General features: G+C 38.6%; 2 protein-coding genes and 1 long non-coding RNA gene across 3 annotated transcripts in view; all 3 read right to left on the bottom strand.

Moving 5' to 3' along the window:
- Positions 1-21,405, bottom strand: part of LOC118525311 (uncharacterized) — a 161,923-nt gene that overhangs the window by 126,697 nt on the left and 13,821 nt on the right. The gene's annotated exons all lie outside the window — the stretch shown is intronic.
- LOC118538103 (olfactory receptor 52B2-like) lies at positions 9,595-10,536 on the bottom strand. The gene has a single exon (XM_036095927.2). It carries the CDS (start codon positions 10,534-10,536, stop codon positions 9,595-9,597), a length of 942 nt encoding a protein of 313 aa, XP_035951820.1.
- OR52B2 (olfactory receptor family 52 subfamily B member 2) lies at positions 17,262-18,230 on the bottom strand. Its single transcript, XM_036095925.2, has one exon. It carries the CDS (start codon positions 18,228-18,230, stop codon positions 17,262-17,264), a length of 969 nt encoding a protein of 322 aa, XP_035951818.2.

The following is a 21,405-nucleotide window of genomic DNA, read 5'->3' as shown; positions in this document are numbered from 1 at the left end:
CTTGAATAATAAATTTTAAGGCAAAGATTCTCAAAATATAAGGATATAATGAATCATGAGTCTCAATTCTTCAATGATTTGGAACTTTTGCAGTACATAAAATACATTCTTTTTTTTTTTTTTTAATGATTTTGTTTATTTATTTGACAGAGAGCGAGAGAGGGAACACAAGCAGGGGGAGTGGGAGAGGGAGAAGCAGGCTTCCTGCAGAGCAGGGAGCCCGATGTGGGGCTCGATCCCAGGACCCTGGGATCATGACCTGAGCTGAAGGCAGACGCTTAACGACTGAGCCACCCAGGCGCCCCATAAAATACATTCTTAATTGGTTTTATTTGTAAAACACAAAAGCCAACATCATTCTCAATGTAAAATATTTTATTAAATCAACCAGTGGGGGGAAATGAGATTGGCTGCTAGCACTGTTGTTTTATGCTGTTCTGATTAAAACAAAGCAGAAAAACATAAATGAGAGCTGTATTTGGAAAAGAGAGCTCCAAATTAACATTTTTATAACACTAATGAGGCCTTACTAGAAAATCAAAGAGAAAAAAATGAACTAAAAAGTATTTACAGTGAACAGGGGCGCCTGAGTGGCTCAGTCGGTTAAGCGGCTGCCTTCAGCTCGGGTCATGATCCCAGGGTCCTGGGGTCGAGCCCCGCATCGGGCTCCTTGCTCGGCGGAGAGCCTGCTTCTCCCTCTTTGTCTGTTGCTCTGCCTACTTGTGCTCTCTATCTCTGTTAAATAAATAAATAAAAATCTTTAAAAAAAAAAAAAAAAAAAAAGTATTTACAGTGAACAATAAAATAGTGAAGTTAATCCAAAGCAAAATAACAGAAATCAGCAAGTTTCATATGTATTAGCAACAATTAATTAGAAAATAAACTCTAGGGTGCACCTAGGTGGCTCAGTCAGTTGCATGTCCAACTCTTGATTTCAGCTCAGGTCATGATCTCATAGGTCATTGGATGGAGCCCTGCATCAGGCTCCCTGCACAGTAGGGAGTCTGCTTGAGATGCTCCCTCTCCCCTTATCTCTCCCCCAACTCGCTCACTCTCTCTCAATCTCTCTCAAATAAATAAATAAATAAAAGAAACTCTAGGGAAAAAAATTCCACTAATAAAACTTCAAATATAGGGTATTTTTTTTAAAGTTTGAAATGTTGGGATGCCTGGGTGGCTCAGTCAGTTAAGTGTCTGCCTTCGGCTCAGGTCCTGATCCCAGGGTCCTGGGATAAAGTCCCACATCAGGCTCCTTGCTTGGCAGGAAGCCTGCTTCTCCCTCTGCTTGTGCTCTCTCTGACAAAGAATAAAATCTTTAAAATAAATAAATAAATAAATAAATAAGTTTGAAATGTTGAGACATATAAATGATAGCTCTTAGTGACAGATGTAAATGAAAATTTAAGTAAAGTAAGAGACAAATCAAATTGCTGAATAAAAAGGGAAAAAACTTTAACTAAAAATAGAACTACCAGGGGCGCCTGGGTGGCTCAGTCGTTAAGCGTCTGCCTTCAGCTCAGGTCATGATCCTGGGGTCCTGGGATCGAGCCCCACCTCGGGCTCCCTGCTCTGCGGGAGGCCTGCTTCTCCCTCTCCCACTCCCCCTGCTTGTTCCCTCTCTCGCTGTGTCTCTCTCTGTCAAATAAATAAAATTTTTAAAAAAAATAGAACTACCATATGATCTATCAATTCCACTTTGGGTATTTATCCCAGAAAATAAAAACACCAATTCAAAAATACATATATAACCCCATGTTCATTTCAACATTATTTACAATAGCCAAGATATGGAATGTGTTAGTTTTTATAAATTAATTTTCATATTTCATAGGATCCAAATTAAATTTGGATATTTTTGAAATCAACAAAGGAATTTAAGGTGTTGCTGGCAATCTAAACATAAGAGTTTTAAAATTTTAAACGTAAAATATTAAGTGGAAAAAAGATCTATTATATGTCAAATTGATGTGGGGAACAAAGGCAAAAGAAAAAATTTAAGTTTCCTTACAACTTACAGCCCACTGACAAGTCCTTCGGATGGGCAGAGTGACCTTTGTCTAGGAACTCAACTGCCTTGATGTTAATACTTTGCCAAGGGCAAAAGACAATCTTAGCTTAACATTATCCCGACCTCCAGGATCCTGTAAGTCTACTATTACATATAAAAATTCCTTTGGGCTTTGGTCTTTTGGCTCAGAGGAGGCAAAAGTGCAACTGTCTTCAGTCGTCCTGAATCCAGGTTCATCAGACACCAGCCGCCTCTACCATGCCACCCAAGTTCGACTCCAATGAGATCAAAGTCATATTCCTGAGGTGCACCAGTGGCAAAGTTGGTGCCACGTCTGCCCTGGCCCACTGGGTCTGTCTCCAAACAAGGTTGGTGATGACATCACCAAGGCAACTGGGGATTGGAAGGGTCTGAGGATGACAGTGAAACTGACCATTCAGAACAGACAGGTCCAGGTTGAAGCGGTACCTTCTGCTTGGTCCTAATTATCAAAGCCCTCAAGAACCACCAAGAGACAGAATGAAGCAGAAAAACATTAAGCACAGTGAAAATAGCACTTTTGATGAGATTGTCAATATTGCTTGACAGATGCAGCACTGATTTTTAGCCAGAGAACTCTCTGGAACCATTAAAGAGATCCTGAGAACTGCCCAGTCTGTGGGCTGCAATGTTGATGGCCATCACCCTCATGATATCATAGACGGCATTAATAGTGGTGCAATGCCCCACTAGTTAAGAACTACAAAGGAAAATATTTCAATAAAGAACGATTTGACAACCAGAAAAAAAAATTCCTTTAGAAACCTCCTTTATTTCTACCCCCCAAGATATATTAGCAATCATCCTCCAAGCATATGGCCCACTGATATACATCTGAAGAGTCTCATAACTAAGGTTTTATTTTTTTTTTTAAGATTTTATTTATTTATTTGACAGAGAGAGACACAGCGAAAGAGGGAACACAAGCAGGGGGAGTGAGAGAGGGAGAAGCAGGCCCCCCGCCAATCAGGGAGCCCGATGCGGGGCTCAATCCCAGGACCTGGGATCATGACCTGAGCCGAAGGCAGACACTTAATGAATGAGCCACCCAGGCGCTCCTCATAACTAAGGTTTTATTAGACAGTAAAAAATGACCTTTTCCTAACAGTAGCTAGCCCCTCAAGGTCCTAGAAACCTTGTTTCTAAAATTCAGAGACTTACATTATCCCTAAACCCCTCCCAACTTGAAAGTATATAATCTGCTACCCTTCACAACTCCAATGCAGCTGCCCATGGGTCCTGTCCCCATGCTTTAATAAAACAACACTTTTGCACCGAAGACATCTCAAAAATTCTTTCTTGATGGTTCACTCCAAACCCCAGCATTTCCACATCAAAATCTCTTAGAAATCTAGAGAAGTTTTGCTCACTAGGGTAATACCACAATGCACAGATAGAAAAATGGAACAGAATAAATAGATCTAGTGCATATAAAAACTTACTGCACACAAAAGGAGGCATCAGTAGTCAATGGGAAAAGAAACTAAAACTATTGTTTTACTATTTGAAGAAAAATAAAACAATACAAATATATTCTTCCCACTGTAGATCAAAATCTATTGAAGATAAATGAGTTACATTTTTTGTAATGAACCATTAAAAACCAGGGGGAAAAAAACATAATGAGAATAATAATCAAAATTCTGAATTGAAGATGATTTTCTAATTCACTCAAGGTATACTGCCTATTTTCCCTTGCTGTTAAAATAACTTGAAAATGTTCTATAGTGCGGCGCCTGGGTGGCTCAGTTGGTTAAGCGTCTGCCTTTGGCTCAGGTCATGATCCCAAGGTTCTGGGATCGAGCCCTGAGTCCGGCTCCCTGCTCAGCGGGAAGCCTGCTTCTCTCTCTCCCTCTGCCTCTCCCCCTGCTTATGCGCTCTCTCTCTCTCTCTCTCAGATAAATAAATAAAATCTTAAAAAAAAATTTATGAGAACACAATAATCTACATATCAACATCAGAGTCCCAACTATGATAAAAAAGTGATCTACATCTACACACGTAAGAGTCAACCTACTAAAGACAAAGAGAAAAATCTTGAAAGCAGCAAGAGAAAAGTAACTCATCACAAACAAACACATGTACAATTAATAATGACTCCTAGAGGCCAGAAGAGAATAAAATGACATATCCCAAGTTCTGAAAGTTCTTGGTGTCAACCAAGAATTCTATATCCAGTAAAATTATCCCTCAAAAATAAAGGCAAAATAAAAACTCTCAGAGATAGAAGAAAAAAAAAAGGCTGAGAAAATTCACTGACAGCAGACTTGCCTTATAGGAAACACTAAAGAAAATCACTGAGGAAAGGAAGTAACACCAGACATATGTTGAATCCATAGGAAGAAATGAAGAAAATGAAAATGTTAAATATGTAGGTAAATATAATGACTGTATAAATATATTTTTTTCCTCTCAAAAGTTCTTTAAAAGACATAAGACTATATAGAGCAATAATAATAACACTGTTTTGGTGGGTTTGCAACACATATAGATATAATATTTATACAACAGTGAGAACAAAGGAGAAGATAATGTAGATATATTAGAACAAAATTCTTATGTTTTATCAGAATCAAGTTTTTATTCATAAAAATTGTGATAAAAAAGAGGTGTATTCATAAAACAGTATCTAAGAAAATAACTGAAACATAGTTTAAGAATCAAAGGATTAAAATGGTATATTAAAAATATTTATTTCATTCAAAATAAGTAAAATGGTAGTAGAAGAGTAAAAGAGGAACAAAAACCAGAGGAACCTGAGACACATAGAAAACAAAAAGCATACATGGGTCCTGGGATTAAACCCCAGGTCAGGCTCCGGGCTCAGCAGAGTCTGCTTGGATATTCTCTCCCTCTGCCCTTCCCGCCCCCCACTCATATGCACTCTCTCTCTCTCTCTCGAATAAATAAACACATCTTTTAAAAAAAGACTTTATAACTACAAGGGGAAATTCTCATGAAATAATATTAATTTCAAAAGAAAACTATAAACTACCTTCAGTAAGTATCTCTCTCTCCTCTCTTCTCTCTTTCTCCCCTATTTACTATTTTATATGCTTTGGTGAAAGAATGATAGAGCTTTTGGGGTGCCTGGCTGGCTCTGTTGGTAGAGCATGTGACTCTTGATCTTGAGGTTGTGAGTTTGAGCCCCATGTTGGGTACAGTGTTCACTTAAAAAAAAGAAGAAGAAGAATGACAGAGCCTTTTTGATTGAGTGTGAGATACTGGAGATGAAGTAATAAACAAGGAAGACATGACCTCACCCCCATACTGTTTACAGTCTGAAAGGGACTATAGACAGTAAACACATAAATACACTTATATACCAAAGTCTCTAAAAATCAAAAGATACAGATCCTTTGCCTTTCTGCCTCTGACCTGCCACATAACTGTAGTTGACAGTTAGCTTTCAGTAACTGCTTTTCTGAAAAATGTCCTCCCTACTCATATGGTTGACAAGGAGGCACCACTCCTTCCTCACAACATTTTAGTCTAGGAGTAGGCATCTGACTTCAACTGTGCCAAGGAGATCCTTCTCCAAAATTTTTAGGCAGTGACTCTCCAGTAGACAAAATTTTTAAATGTAACACACAGAAACTGTATTTCCAGGCTATAGAGAAAACCAACCTATAGTATGATACATAACTACTACACTGAGAAAATAGAGATGATAGTTGAACAGGGCTAGTTCCAGTCCTTCCTATGGTTTAACATCTTTGACCTTCCTACAGTCTAGTTTTTAAATCTTTCCTTCAAGCTCATAGGTTCCAATTTTGCTTACAACCTGTGTTCTATTTTGGTCAACTGCAACCCAAAAGAACAGTGTCCTTTGTGACTTATGTAACTTCCCTATTTTTTTCTCATTTGTACATTGGGAATGGTCCCTGTTTCCCTATGTAACTAGGATATTGATAAAATTAAAAGATAATAGCAGACAATGTGCCTTGAATGTACAATCCACATAGAGGTATTTAAAGTTATTTTGCAATAAAACGCAAAACCTGGACAAATGATTCCACATACTCTTTGGGTAGAGATTAGATAATTGTTTTCTGTTTTTACCTCTCTAATGAAACTGTAAACAAAACAGTGTATCTAGCACAGGATTCTGCACTCCACAGCTGCCTAACAAAATCTGTGTGTCATAGGACAGTAGTAAATGTAATCTTTTCCAGTGCATCAAAAAACAAAAAAAATGTTCTGGACCATTCACTGAGGGGAGCCTTCAGGAAGCTTATGGATGAATTCACACTTGGGCATCAGCTCCTTAGAGGACAGATTCTGGATGGATATGGAGCAGTGGTGGGAACCATGAGGTGATCAGCCAGAGTGGTTCAATGCAGGGCAGGACATGGAGGCTGAAAACCCACAGCAGAGCCACAAGTAATCAGCCCTTAAACTGGGATGGGTAAACATGAGAAGCAGCTGTAAGAAGAGAAGCTGCATCCTTTTTCAGCAGGTCAGGGTGATGCTTCAACAGAAGATCAGCAGTTTCAGACTCCAGAGTGTAGGAAGAGGAGAGAGGCAGTCATGGAAAAAGCCTTGCGATTAACCCAATCTTTCATTTCTCCACCTGGCAGGAGCATAAGAATAATAGCGATGCCCGATACAGAGTATTTGGCAGCTTAAAAATTGCCACAAACACAATCTCATTTAATCTTCATAAAATTGTTAGTTAGATATGCTTCTTGACATTCAAAAATTCCAAGAATCAGACTAATTCAGTGACTGTATTAATAACACTTCAAATTTTCACATATTTAACACAATAAAACATTATTTGCTATTTATACAGAAATGAAAAAAATGATGATATTGCAGATTGAAAAAGACTACTAATGGCTCTCCTCCAGGCATTATTTTCCCCAGCTTTATTCAGATATAATTGACATATAACCCTGTGGAAGTTTGAGGTGTACAATGTGTTGATTTGATATACTTATATATTACAGAATGATTGCCAACCATAGTGTCAGCTAACACCTCCATCACATCACATAATTATCGTTTCTTTTTAGTGGTGAGAACATTTAAGACCTACTCTATTAGCAACTTTCAAGGATATAATACAGTATTATGAACTGTAATTGCCATGTTGTGCATTAGATCCCCAGAACTTACTTCCTTATAACTAGAAGTTTGTACCCTTTGACCAACATCTTCCCATTAACCACCCCCCATGCCTGGTAACCACTATTGTACTGTTTCTATGAGTTTGGCTTTTTTAGATTCCACATATAAATGATGTCATACAGTATTTGTCTTTCTCTGTCTGACTTGTTTCAGTGATGCTTTACCCTTCTGCCTGCCTTTTTCATTTATGAGGGCCCTTGTGATGACATTGCCCCACACACATAATTCAGAAAATATCTGCTGATTAGCAACCTTAATCCCTCTTTGCCACATATCCTAATATAACTGCTTCTAAACAGTAAGAAATGGCTTTTTAAAGCTTCAAGCAAAATTTCTCAGTAAATTAAATTGCCTAAAGATAAAGATCATGTTATGAGTGTGCTCTCCAATAAACATCTCAGATGAATAAAGCGGCTGAGCAAAGGTCAAATTAAAGGTGGCACCCTCCAACAAAGTCATCAGAATCCCAAATTAGCCTCCATTTTGTTCAGAGACATACATGGAAGTGATAAAAGGAAAAATAGAGAAAATTGGAGAATTATGTGTTTATAAGATTTGGGATGTGTTTAGTGACACATAAGTGAAACCAAATAGATAAGAAACATACTGTTTTTAATCAACATATATTGCCAAAAAACCAAGAGCTCAGCTGAGAAATCCCTTAACTATTTAGGAGTTAACCTAACTCTTGGGACCCAACTTTTCAGCACCAGAAAATGGACTTAGAAAACTCTGTTGTCCCCAAGAAGGATATATTCCCCAATTTCCATTTTAGATATGACCTAAGAAGATAATAGAAAAGAAAGAAGCTTTCAGAGAGATGCTTCCATGGATCACAGTGAGGAATGGACACAAGAGTTTCTGTTAGAGAGTCTATCAAAAAAACTTCTCCCACCCACCAATCCCCCCCAAAAAAGAGAAACTTCTCCCAAACCCAGGGCATAGAGCCTTCCAAGTGTCTGCCCAATGGCGACTTCAAAATTGCTATGAATTACTGACCATTGTGTGCCTCATATTCATCAAAGGCACGGATGGATCAAGTGTACAGACAATGAGCATTCACTGCAAATCCATGAGCTCCCCTACATTTCTCACCTTCCCTTGCAGTTGAGTTGTGGCCTTGTTAAAACAACATACGCACCAAGGAAAATGTGAGCAAAAATGGCAAATCACTTCAAGACGAAGGCAATTAATAACTGGAGTGTCTCACCTTTCCCTCTCTTTCCCTGCTTTTGCAACTTAGAGAAATGCATGGTGATATGACAACACTTCACAAGACAGAGGGATCCAGGATTCCTGGCTACCTGATGGAGAATAGATTCTGTTGATACACACTATACATTAAATAAGAGCGGAATGAACTTTGTTTTGTTAATTAACTGAAATAAAGCATACCTTAAGCTATCCTAATACAGACATGTTTATTTTGAGATGCCTACAAGACATATAACTGGAGATGTCAAGAAACAGTTGAATATATGAATGTGGATTTCAAAGAAAAAGTCAAGCCTGGAGATATCAATTTGGAAATCACTCCAAATGGAATGGAATAGAATTTAAAGCCATATAACTGTCTCTAATTCAGGGGGAATGTATGGATATAGAAGAAGACATAGAATCATAGAGTATTAGCTTACTTCCTCTTTTTAACATCTGAATATTTGTGTGCTGTATCATATTCTTCTATTATCAATGTGGACCCCCATAACTTGCTCTTCATTCATGTGTCCAACTCAGACAACTAACGCTCTAAGGGCAATGCCTGTGTCTGTGTCACTCAACCCATTTCCTGCATGAGTTAAGAAATTTCTTTAATATAATAATGGTGATAGTTCTTTACATATAAAATGTAATCAATACCAACCTTAGTCTTTTTCAACAGTTTAATTTTTTAAAGCATTCTTTTATATCTATTACCTAAATTGATTCATACAGCAAACTTGTAGTTATGATGGCAATAATTTGGAGATGATGATGGCTATCATACAGTCTTGGAGGGTAAGCAGAAGGCAGAGCAGCCTCTGGAAATATTGGAAATCTCACATACATCAAATCTAAACTGTCTTCCTTGGGTAACAAACTTCAAGTTAGAATTATAGCTAATATTGAGAGCCCACTAAGTGCTGAGCAATGTACAAGTAGTTTATAAATTTTAATCCTTACAAAACTCTTACAGCATAGGTACAACTGGTTCTATTTTATATGTTAGGACTAAATTTACAAAAGGTAGGAACCTAATCATGGTCAAAAATCAGGAAGTAAATGAACTAGGATTTGAATCTAGATACATTTTATTCCAAAGCCTATGTACTTTCTGCTTCAGTACACTAAAGTGCCTAAACTTGAGAACTCGGTTGCTAAGTTCTTTTTTCTCCTGCTGATAAGAGAAAACTGTGAAAGAAACATAAACTTTCTCAAGACTTCCCCACAACAGATAACACGTGAGCCATACTATCCCTGATTTGCTTGGGTTTTGCTCCACAGATGATGGGATTAAGCATGCAAGGAATTAACACATAGAGATTTGCCAGAAGGATGTGGACATGATGGGGGATATTCTTGCCAAATCGGTGGGTCAAGAAAGTGAAAAAGGATGGGATGAAAAAGAGAATGAATCCAATGTGGGAACCACACGTATTGAGAGCCTTGTGCCGGACATCCTGGGAAGGAAGTCTAAACACAGCTTGGAGAATCAAAGTGTAGGAAATACCAATGAGTGCAACATCTACCAAAACTGATGCCATTAGCACTGAGAAGCCATACCAGATATTGACAGTGATGTCAGCACAGACCAATCTGGCCACCGCAATGTGCTCACAATATGAGTGGGGGATGATATTAGTTCGACAGTATGGCAGCCTCTTCATCAGGAATATGATAGGGAAAATAGTCCCAGTGCTTCGTCCCCAGATTGCCAGAGTCATTTTTCCAATTGCCATCAGAGTTAAGATGGCTGTGTATCTCAAGGGAGTACAAATGGCCACAACGCGGTCAAATGCCATGGCCAACAGGATACCTGACTCAGCCACAAAGGCAACATGGATGAAAAACATCTGAGTGATGCAGGCATCAAAGGCAATCTCCCCAGCATGAAACCACAAGATAGCCAGGGCCTGGGGAATGGTGGTGGTGGACAGCAGGATGTCAGCGTCAGCCAACACGGATAGGAAGACATACATGCGTGCATGGAGGGTGCATGCACTGAAGACAAGGATGAGGGTTCCATTTTCCAACACTACAGTGATGTACATGAGGCAGAAGGGGAGAGAAAGCCAGGTGTGATAGTTCTCCAGTCCCGGGATGCCAAGTAGGATGAACACAGTGGGGTGGAAGGTAGAGAAGTTAGCACCGAACATGCCTGATTTGGGAGTCTCTCTATGAAGACTATGGAAAGAGAGAGTCAGCGGGCAGAACCAACAATAAGTTTCACTAAAAGTTGAACATTAGATAATTAAGTCAATCACTAATGCTTTGACTTAGAGTATATAATATTATGCTTTTATTTCCTACGTTATCATTACAAACACAAATATAAATAAAGGTTCCTAGTTACACCTCAGCAAAGTCTAGAAGCCATATATACCTCCCCGTTCTCACATGTTCCTACTCTGGCTTTAAGTGTCCTTCACTTGTTTTGGTGCAATGGCATCTTAACTAACTGGGCTCCCCATCTCCCAGCTTCCCATCCTCAACCCCTCCATATCCATCAGCTATTTGTAGCCTGGCTGGTATGCACAAAACAAACAAAAGTCTTATTGGATTTTCACTTACAACCTTTATATAATGATTTTTTCATTATAAGATAAAGCTCAAACTTCTCAAGCATGCAAAGCTTTCCACAATCCCACTGTTACTCTCTTCTCTAGCTTTAGTCCCCTTTAGGCACTCTGACATTAAATTACATGGACATTAATAGACCATGATCTTTTCTCCACACAAAACCTGAGTTTTCCAACCTTCATGACTTTTTTCAAGCTTTTCTCTTAATCTGGAACATACTTTTCTACCTTTGATGTTTGTTAAGCCTACTGAGCTTCCAAGTCACAGCTTAAATATTTATTATCTGAGAAGTGTTCTCCAGGTTCAAATTCTGGGCTTCCAACTTTCTGATTATTTCCAAAAGGCAAGTTTTTCACATTTCAGAAATTTAGCCTAATGTGAAAATGAGCTATTCATATTTATCTTGCAAGGATTAAATCGAATGCTTTCTTTAAACTGCCTAATATAATGCCTAGCATAAAAATACTAAACAAATGCCAGTTATTATTACTCGCAGATCAATACAACTACATAGAGAGCCCAAAAACTAATATATTTGAAACTTTAAATGTAATAAAATATCATTTCAAGTTAGTACGGAAAGGAAGGCCTAGTCAATTAATGGCATTGGGATATTGGACAATGATATTTTTGTAAAAGAATAAAATTAGTTCCCACCTCACTCACTAAACAAATAGAAATTGTAGATAAATTAAAGATGTATATTTTAAAAATAAAATTAAAAATATTAAAAATTAAAGTGAAGATCTTAGGAGAAAACCGGAAAATATTTTTAAGTTTGGAAAGATCTTTCTGAGTAAGTTAAGAAAATGGTATTTCATGGACAGTAATAATTGAATGATGTAATTATGCAAAAATGTAGACAAGAATAAATTCTAGGAAAATAAATAAAAATTCTAGGAGAAAAAATTATAAAACATAACAGACAAAAGGCTAATATCCTTAATTATTAAAAGTTAGTAGAAAAGAGGGCACGTATTGAATGGAGCACTGGGTGTTAGACGCAAACAATGAATCATGGAACACTACATCAAAAACTAATGATGTAATGTATGGTGATTAACATAACATAATAAAATTTTAAAAAGTTAGTAGAAATGAATGAGGAAAAAACAAAAAATATGCAAAGAATCAAAATAGGCAATTCATACCACAAGAAAAATAAATAGCCAATATACACATGCATAGGTGCTCAAAACTTAAAGAAAGGAAAATCTGTCATATTGAAATATCATAGTTTTCCTATCAAATTGGAAAACATAAGAAAAAATTAGCCTCCAATGCTGGTGACACAGCATGAAAACATAGATATTTCTATAAGGATATTCATTGCTATACTATTGCTATAATGAAAGAAATTATGGCAACTTCCATATCCATCAATAGGGCAAAAAAATAAATTATGGCATATACAGTACAATAGAATGTTTTGTTTCCATTTTTAAGAAAAAAAGTATCACTCATGGCATATAGTTAAGTGTAAAAGCAAATTAAAAAATAAAATAATTCTTTTCTTCTCTTTTGTATCAGTTACAACACTTTACATTATAAGTAACAGAAAATCCCACCTCACTTTGGCTTGAACACATAGGGAAATGTCTTTGCTCCTGAAACTGAAAGGTATGTTTCAACTATCAGGATTATGGAAAGATTCAAGCAGGGACTGCATTTCTTTGTGACTCTGGTCTGCCCTCCAGGTGCTGAGTCTCCTAAGGCCAGGACTAAGGTGAAATGAGTAAGAACTTACCTCAGTACAAAATGTCAAAATATCCATGATGAACAAGATATCAAAATTTTAAATAAAGATAGGATTGCCCATGCTGTACTGAGCCATATCGGAGCCCAAGGCAAAAGGGAAAATGGGAGCACCTATATATATATGTTTTTACGTGCTTTCAATGGCTAATTTTTTCCCTAATTTTATTTTGAAAGCATTATTTATGAGTTTCTCCCATTAAAGCCAGTAGAATCATAATAAATTCTAATTTTATATAAACAGTATATGTAAACTTAATGTTGTGGGTTTTAATATACTTACTTTCTAGTGTTCTTTTTTTTTTTTTTTACTTTTTTAAAAAGATTTATTTATTTATTTGAGAGAGAGAGTGTGTGTGCGCGCTCATGAGTGCAGGGAAGGGCAGAGGAAGAGAATCTTCAAGCAAACTCTGCTGAGTGCGGAGCCCAACATGGGGCTTGATCTTAAGACCTGGGCCAAAACCTAGAGTCAGACGCTTAACCGACTGCACCATCCGGGCGCCCCCTGTGTTCAATATTTTTTAAACCACTTTAATTCTGGAAAAATATTAGTCATACTCCCAGCCCTGCAGAGTAAAAAATGTCTGCAGCAGCTCAAGATGTCAAGATGTACACTGGATAGTATGTACTTATTCTACACTATCCAGAGGATCTCATCTGAATCAATAGTTTATTAAGTTTATTCCAAGAAAACCTAAAATTCCTAGGAACAAAATATTTATCCCCTTCCCAGAAACTTACCCCAGTTCAAGAGAAAGTTCTTCCTCAACATATAAAAGAAGCTGACAGATGCAGACTCAGGAGGGAAATAGGGCAGTATTTGAACCTCAACCACAGGAATCCCTTGGGCAAGGAGAGAGCTTCTACTCCACTAGGTCTTTAGGGAGCATCTGCTTTAATTAGAAAGAGGCAGACCCCAGCAGGACCAATCTCCAGAGATCACTCACTCAGGAACCAGAGAGGGTGGGCAATCTAACTATGCCCTACCTACAAAAGTCTGAACATACCGTATCTGTTAAAAACTCCATGTCTCTGGCTAAGATATGGACTGAGCAGATTTGAGTTGCTGCTAGTCAATACATAGAACACTGAAACCCTGCCTATACCTGCTAGACCTCAATGTATATAGAAACCTGTGGAGATGTAGAAGAAATAGATCAGAAGGAACTAAGTGCTGTGTATGTGTGTGTCCAAATGATTTTCAGTCATAAAATTAGATAATATTTAACAGTGAAGGGTCCAGAGTCAACCACTTCACCGACATTTCAAATTAATCAATCCATAAATATACATAGTGAATTCTATGCTAGATGTTGGAACTATAACGATGAGTAAGATATATTCTCTGCTCTCACAGAACCCAAGCTCTGATGGTTTCATGGAGTAATTAACATTCAGTTGAAACATAAAAGTGATTGCTGTGGAGAGCCAGAGGACAAGGTAATCACCTCTGACTTGGGGGACTGGTGAAGACTTCAAAAAGGAATTGACGCCAATACTCTACCATTTGCCAGCTGAGTGGCCTTCATTATTCATCCTCTCTGAAACTTGGTGCTCCTGTGTATAAAACAGATAGCAAAGGTACTATCTCATAAGGCTGTGTAAGGATTAAATAAGTTAATGCAGCAGAGCATTTAACATGGTTCCCAGCATAGATTAATCCCTTAATAAACATTAGCTATTGTTTTAAGTTATAATTATTAATACTATTATATACTAATAGATTGCTATATGGTGGTATGTTTTGAGATAGAAATGGAAAAGCAAGTTAGGACTACATTATTAAGTTAATGCTTGGCTTAGAAATTACCCTGTAGTCCTGTGATTTCTGAACAGTGGCTAATGGAACACTAGGTTATTTTAGAAATGTACATTGATGTGCTATCAAAAAAATGATACAAATATCTATGGTCACATTACTGTGGGATATGCTGCAAACTCTAGCCTTCCCTTGGATAGCCATGTGCACAACCCACAGAGTGTCAGCATTTTTCACTTATTTGACCATGGAACATTTTTATAAAACATTTATTATGATATCCACTATTTCTGCAGAATATTCTATGGAAAACACTTCTATAAGTAATGAAGATTACTTGAAAGTATGTGACAGAAACTCTGCCTTTTAGAATGTTTAACTTTGAGTCAATTTATAGTTTAGGTTACAGTGTAAATGACTGAAAGCAATGAAATCAATTAAGAAGCTAATGCATTATCTGAGGTGAAAGATGATAACAGACATAAGTAATTAGTAGAGCAACATTAAAAAGAAAATTAACAATACTAAGAACTTAGCATTAATGAAATATTTCCCAGATACTATGAGCCAAGGATCGTATTAGGTACTATACATATGGTTTATTTCATTTCATCTTCTCAAATAGTATATATATGGTTTATTTCATGTAATCTTCTCAACAACCCTATGAGGTATTATTGCTATCCCCATTTTACAGATGAAAAAAAATGAGGACTAAAAATATTAAATATGTTGGGAGATGGAAAGAAATGGAAGAGCATCAGACTCTCACCACAAATGGATATCCCAGTGTCACTTACCTCTTGACTTATTTGCGAGAAAGTAAATAATACAATAAATATTTCCCAAGCCTTCGAAATCTTACAGTATCTTTGAATACATTCTTTAATTCATTCCATTACAAAATTTAAGCTCTTACTAATAAACTACTTCATTAAGTTCTTACTGCCTAGCTTTTGTGATCATCACATTAGCCTTGGGTGCTTCTAGAATTCAATTTCCCACATCCCTTTCTTGGAAAATTTGATTGTTTAGGATGGAACAGACCCAAGAACCTGTACTTTTGTTAAACACCCCAGTAACATATTATTTATTCACCTCTGAATATATCGCTTTGATTACACTTGCCCAGAGTATGCGCATCTCTTAACCCACTACCCAGTTAAAGAATGAGTATTTTAATAAAAATGACAATTTAACATTAAAAAAAAATAAATAAATAAAAATATTAAATATGTTTCACACATTCACACAGCTAGAAAGTAATAGGGATAGGGCCTTAATCCTGACAGGACTGCAAATATTATCCACATAATTATTTAATGGTACAATCAATATTGGTAACAATCATTAACTTCTTGAGGAACAGGACAGAGAGGAAGAAGTTGAGAAACTCCCCAGGGTTTCCAGCTCAGTGAAATTGATGGAGTCATCATAATCTAGTTCATAAGAAAAGGAATGGAACAGGAAAAAAAGCTAGCCTGAATGGGAGCTCTATATCTTGGAGGAGAAATCCAGTTGATAGGTATATTTATGCATCTAAAACTCAAAAATAGAGTTCTAGGATGGAGAGAGGGATGTTGGACTCATTTGTGTCAATGGTGGTTGAAGAAATGAGTGTATATGATCTCTTTTGAAAAAGCATGAAAAAAATGAGGGGCAAGACTTTAAACTCCAAGAGACTACTCCAAAGTTGCTAACCTGGCCAGGAACAATGTGCTATAATTCCTAACACTGAGAAGGGTCAGAGGCCAGGTTAGAAGAGAAAATCAAGAGTGCCCTGTTTCCTCCTACTCTAGTCTATTCCTTGGTCCCTGTGTTACAGCAAAGGTGTAAGAAGTAAGAAGCTCTGCAATCTACAGCTTATTTACCTCCCTGATGCCAAACTGACTTTGTGAGGAGCTGGTTTACTCATCACTGGTTTGTGGACTATTTAGCTGACCATTTGAATGCATAATAGAAATGCATGTTCTAACATCAGGAGGTAATTTTGCTCTCATTCAGTTTTCGAACATTTATTATGTGCCAGGCATTTTATAAGGCACTGGAGTGCAAATATGAATGACACACACTCTTCTGATTTCAAGGAGTTTACAGTCAATTAGGGGTACAAATAAATAAACAACCTATTACAATTCACTACATACATTTTGAGATTTATACAAGATGCAATCAATATACCAATATAGGAGCCTTGTATTGCTTGGAAAGTCAGGAAAGAGTTTTCAGGGAAGGTAGTTCTTTATCTGAAATTTGAAGAATGAACAGTTTTCCAGATGGCTGAAGGGCATGCATGACTGTTTTTCAAAAACACCTGCCATTGTAAAAGTGAGGAGAGAGCTACTTGAGTCTGTACAAAGAATCAATGCACATTTAGAGATTAAAAAAAAAAACTGGAACCCCTTCAGATGTCAAATATAAAATTATTTTCATCCATGTGCTTATAACCCACTTCATGTTGTGTTCAGTTCTCTGTGTTTCTGGAGTACGTCTGGTCTACTGAAGATACCAAATGTTCACATCAGAGGCATGTAACACTTAGGTATTATCTCTGAGTTTTGGAGAAAGGATATGAGAAGAGAAGAAGATAAAGCAAACAAAGAAACAGGAGAAGGAGGCAAAGATGAAAAGCCGGAAGAGGAAAAAAGAAAAGTTGGAGGGGGATGACGACAACGAAGAAGGAAGAGAAAGAGGAAGAGAAGTAAAAGCCCTCTCAGTCCAGAAAATCTCTGTATTTCACGCCTAGTTTCCTTGATAAAGCTTGGAGTGCAAATTCATGGGGAGCCATTAGCCCAGAGGGGAAGCACAGCACCAAGTCTTGCTGTCAAAGAACCGGTGGGCTACACCCTCCCGGATCTGCTTAGTCTTCACACCATAGACGATGGGGTTGAGCATTGGTGGCACCACCACATAAAGATTGGCCAGCAGGATATGGACATGTCGAGGAATGTTACGTCCAAAGCGGTGGGTCAGTACTGTAAAGAAGGATGGAACATAAAACATGAGGATGACACACAGGTGGGAGCCGCAAGTGCTGATGGCCTTGTGCCGGGCATCTTGGGAGGGCAAACGAAACACTGCTCGGAGGATCAGTGAGTAAGACACAGCAATGAGGATCACGTCCAAGATGACCACGACAATGGGCACTGAGAAGCCATACCAGATGTTAATGGTGATGTCAGCACAAGCCAAGCGGGCCACTCCAATATGATCACAGTAGGAATGGGGGACGATGTTGGTCCGGCAGAAGGGCAGTCGCTTCAATAAGAAGATCACTGGGAAGATGATGCAGAAGCTTCGGGTGACGATGGCCAGAACAATCCTTCCCACAACACGCCATGTTAGCACTGTTGTATATTGCAAGGGGGCACAGATGGCCACAAAGCGGTCAAAGGCCATGGCTAATAGGATGGCTGACTCCCCCACAAACATCACATGGACAAAGAAAACTTGGGTGACACAGGCATCAAAGGCAATGTCATGGGCATGGAGCCAAAAGATGGCTAGAGCTTTGGGTACAGTAGTGGTAGCCAGCAGGATGTCTGTGGTGGCCAGCATAGAGAGGAAGAAGTACATGGGCTCATGAAGATTATGTTCTGTGATGATGACTACTATCAGGATGGTGTTCCCCAGGACAGCAGTGATATACATGAGGCAGAGGGGTATTGATAGCCAAATGTGGTAAGCCTCCCACCCAGGGATGCCCAGTAGAACAAAAACTGCAGGATGGAAGATGGTAAGGTTGGTGTGAGTCATGATGCACTTTAGGGTCCTCTCTATAACAACTCAGAAGCTGAAGAGTCTGTTGAAAGTGACAGGAACAGAAAGGACCCCTGAGTGTGTGCGGAGATCATAAAAGATAGCATCAGGTTCTGAACTGTGGGACTCTCCAGGCAAGTTCTCCCAGGGAATGCTCATCTGGGTGTAAGAATGACTTCTGACCCCATGGTGCCTCATTAGCATGTACAGCTTCTATGCCAATCATGCTTCAAGAACTAACAGAGGCTCCCCCTGCCTCCCGTCACCCTATTCCCAAAGTCTGGCCCCACTATACTTTCCTGACCTCATTCTACCATTTCCACGCAAGTGGCATTTACACCCTCACCTGTTTTATATTTATCCCTCCCCCCAAGATTTTGCTCCTTCTCTGTTTACTGAAATTTCCCTTCCCTTCCACTTCTACTTACACAAATTTTAACTTTAAATTACCTCCTTAAAATATACCAATTTGTAGTGGCCTATGTTCATAACAATGTGTCTCCTTCCTGGAGACCTATTAGCTCAACTATGTTCTAACTTGATTATATTTAATCACATTAAATTTATCTGGCTATTACTTTGAACATTTCACATGATACTAGCCTAATATCTTGGCACTTGTGGCTTCCTCTTCATGAAAATAGAGCACCAAGCAGATATCCAGAAGCAGCCCAAATTCAGATCTTCCCTAAAGACAGCAAGGAATGGAGCAACCAATGAAATTGAGAAGGACCATATTCACTGCCTGCTCCTTGTGACTTCTCACGCTCCTCCCCAAACGGTTCCATAAATGTGTGTCTAGTCTAGATCTCCTTATCCTTAAGAGTCCCCCCAGGAAAACCATTCTGAGTACAAGGAATCAATACACTTCCCTGTGCCTCCATTAATATAGCCCTCCTCCTGCCCCACTTGTTTCTTACCTTCAAAAAGATTCAGATCTCCCTTCTGCTAAGAAGGGTTAAACATAAAGTCCTCTCTCCTTAGCTTTGCCCAATACTCAGGTAAGATTGGTTTCCTGCTGAATCTCTGGACCACCTGTTAGCTATTAGGACTAGAGACAGGATGATTAAAACTCTGGAAGGGAACATGGAGAAAAGGGACCATAAAGAGAGTAAGAATCAGGAGTATAAAGTTACCAAATAAATACTAGATGGATCTACTGATAATCAGAGGGGCCAGGGAGGAAGGCACCCAAAGGAATGAAAGCCACAACTTATGAGTCTATCCCCCCTGCCCCTATGCAAATGCACTTGCTCAGAGCATGATGGGCTGTGTGGAGGGAGCAATGGGACTACAGGTAGGTACAGAAAAGGGAATAGGGCCAGATTCAGAGAAGTATCCCAGGTGAGCTAATAATACAACATCTTTCAAGGCAGTATATTTTAAATATTTATTCAACTTCTATTTAGGGGAGAGGCTGAGCTTTGCTGGGATAAGCACAGAGAAAGGCCACTGGTAGCATTGCTCTGCCTCTATTCTAAAGTACAGGGCCCAAATTTATATAAATAAAAACCCCACCAAAAAATAAATTCATTTTCCTTAGAAGAAAATTTACTGAAAATTTTCCTCATCACTTCTCCCAACCCCATTGGTTATTAATGCATCCCTTCTCAATAAAAGATACTTGATATAAGTCCTCATAAAAACACCTCTGACTCTCTGCTATAATTCTAATGATGTTTTAAATCCTCAACAGTGACACAGCAAAGGCAGGGCAGGGAGAAGGGCAGCAAGACCTGGATGATTGTAATTGAAGTTCCAGAAAGGAGGTTACTGTGTGTGAAGAAGGATTTTCATTTCATTCAATGGCTTCTGAGGGCCCCATCTCAGCCGCACTGAGGGTTCTCAGCAGGAGAGTTCTAGGCTCATTTAGGAAGAGGGATGAGAAGAGAGGAAAGTCACAGGCACAAAGGGGCTCATCCAAAGTCTCACAGAAAGTACCTCCCAGAACCCTAAGAGAATATCTAGATGAGCAAGAAAAAAAGATTCAGAATGGTGGAGAGGGGGCAGGGAGCCATACTAAGTGGGAAGGAACAGGTGTAGTCGGTGAGGACACCGAGTTCTAGGGCCAGACTCCCTGTGTTAATTTCCCAGTTCTTTCCTGACTAGCTGCATGATCTTGGGCAAGTTACTTTACTCCTGCTACACCTCCATCTTTTCATTTGTAACATGTAGGTAACAATGAACTGCATGAGATAATCAGGAGGATTAAATGAGTTAGTTCAGATAAAGTACTCCAAAGACTAGGTTATTAGACTTGTTATTATTATTTATAACTCTCTTTGGCTATCATCCCATTGTTTTTTTCAATAGACAAAACACCTTAATGAATATTCAGCAACATTAAAGTCTATTCTCCATCCAAATATGACCAAAGGAAATTCCTTTCCCAGGAAAAAGAAGAGTGAAAGGGATGAGAAAAGTGCCCAAGGAGAGAAAAACAGCCTGAGAACAGATCTCTCCAAAGGACTTGGTGTCTCAGAACCAAGACCCGAGGGCTGGGTGGTGCACCAAGCAGGTCCACCACTGACAGACTTAGCTTGGGTCACAGCTAGCTGGCAGGCTCTCCTTGAGTGCTTTGAAAAACACCCATCTGTCTCAGCAGAAACAGAGACTGTCTCCATCGTTTATAGAATGCCGGGGGGCAGAGTGGAGTGATGGGAGTCAGAGCTTCAGCTCTAGAACCAAGGAGAGCCAGGAGTGAGCATCAGGGGTAAGATTCAACCCAGGCTAAGGAGAAATGGAGCCTTTTCTTTCCTGCCACCCCTGAGTAGACTTTACTGTCTCCTTTTCCCCCCAGTGTCTTCTTTTCTTCCTGCAAGTCCCAACCAACTCTATTTTTTTGGTTATGCCCCTTCTCTCTTTAGGGGGTTAGATAAAAGTCTTTTATGTCTTCATGCAGTCTTAACATTGGAAGACTCTCCTGACATCAGAACAACACGTTAAAATGCACACTCGCAAACCACATTAGGTACAATTGTTAGATAACTATAGAGGAGTTGAGTGCATTACTTTTTGGCCTAGTTGTATTATGTAGATATTTATTTATTTAAACAAGTAGTAATTTTATTTTGCCATTTTCTTTGTACATAGGTTTCAGATCTCAAGTGTTTTTTACCACTCAGTTTCTTTAAAAGGTACAGGATCTCCACACTGAAGCCATGTCCCTAAT

Source organism: Halichoerus grypus, chromosome 11 (assembly GCF_964656455.1).
Source record: "Halichoerus grypus chromosome 11, mHalGry1.hap1.1, whole genome shotgun sequence".
Lineage (NCBI taxonomy): Eukaryota > Metazoa > Chordata > Mammalia > Carnivora > Phocidae > Halichoerus > Halichoerus grypus.
Note: the sequence above shows the minus strand (reverse complement) of the source record. Positions and strands in the feature narration are given on the sequence as shown.

Bases quoted from the DNA above. Each gene is read 5' to 3' on its own strand.
- LOC118538103 (XM_036095927.2), bottom strand. From the start codon at position 10,536: ATGTTCGGTGCTAACTTCTCTACCTTCCACCCCACTGTGTTCATCCTA.
- OR52B2 (XM_036095925.2), bottom strand. From the start codon at position 18,230: ATGACTCACACCAACCTTACCATCTTCCATCCTGCAGTTTTTGTTCTA.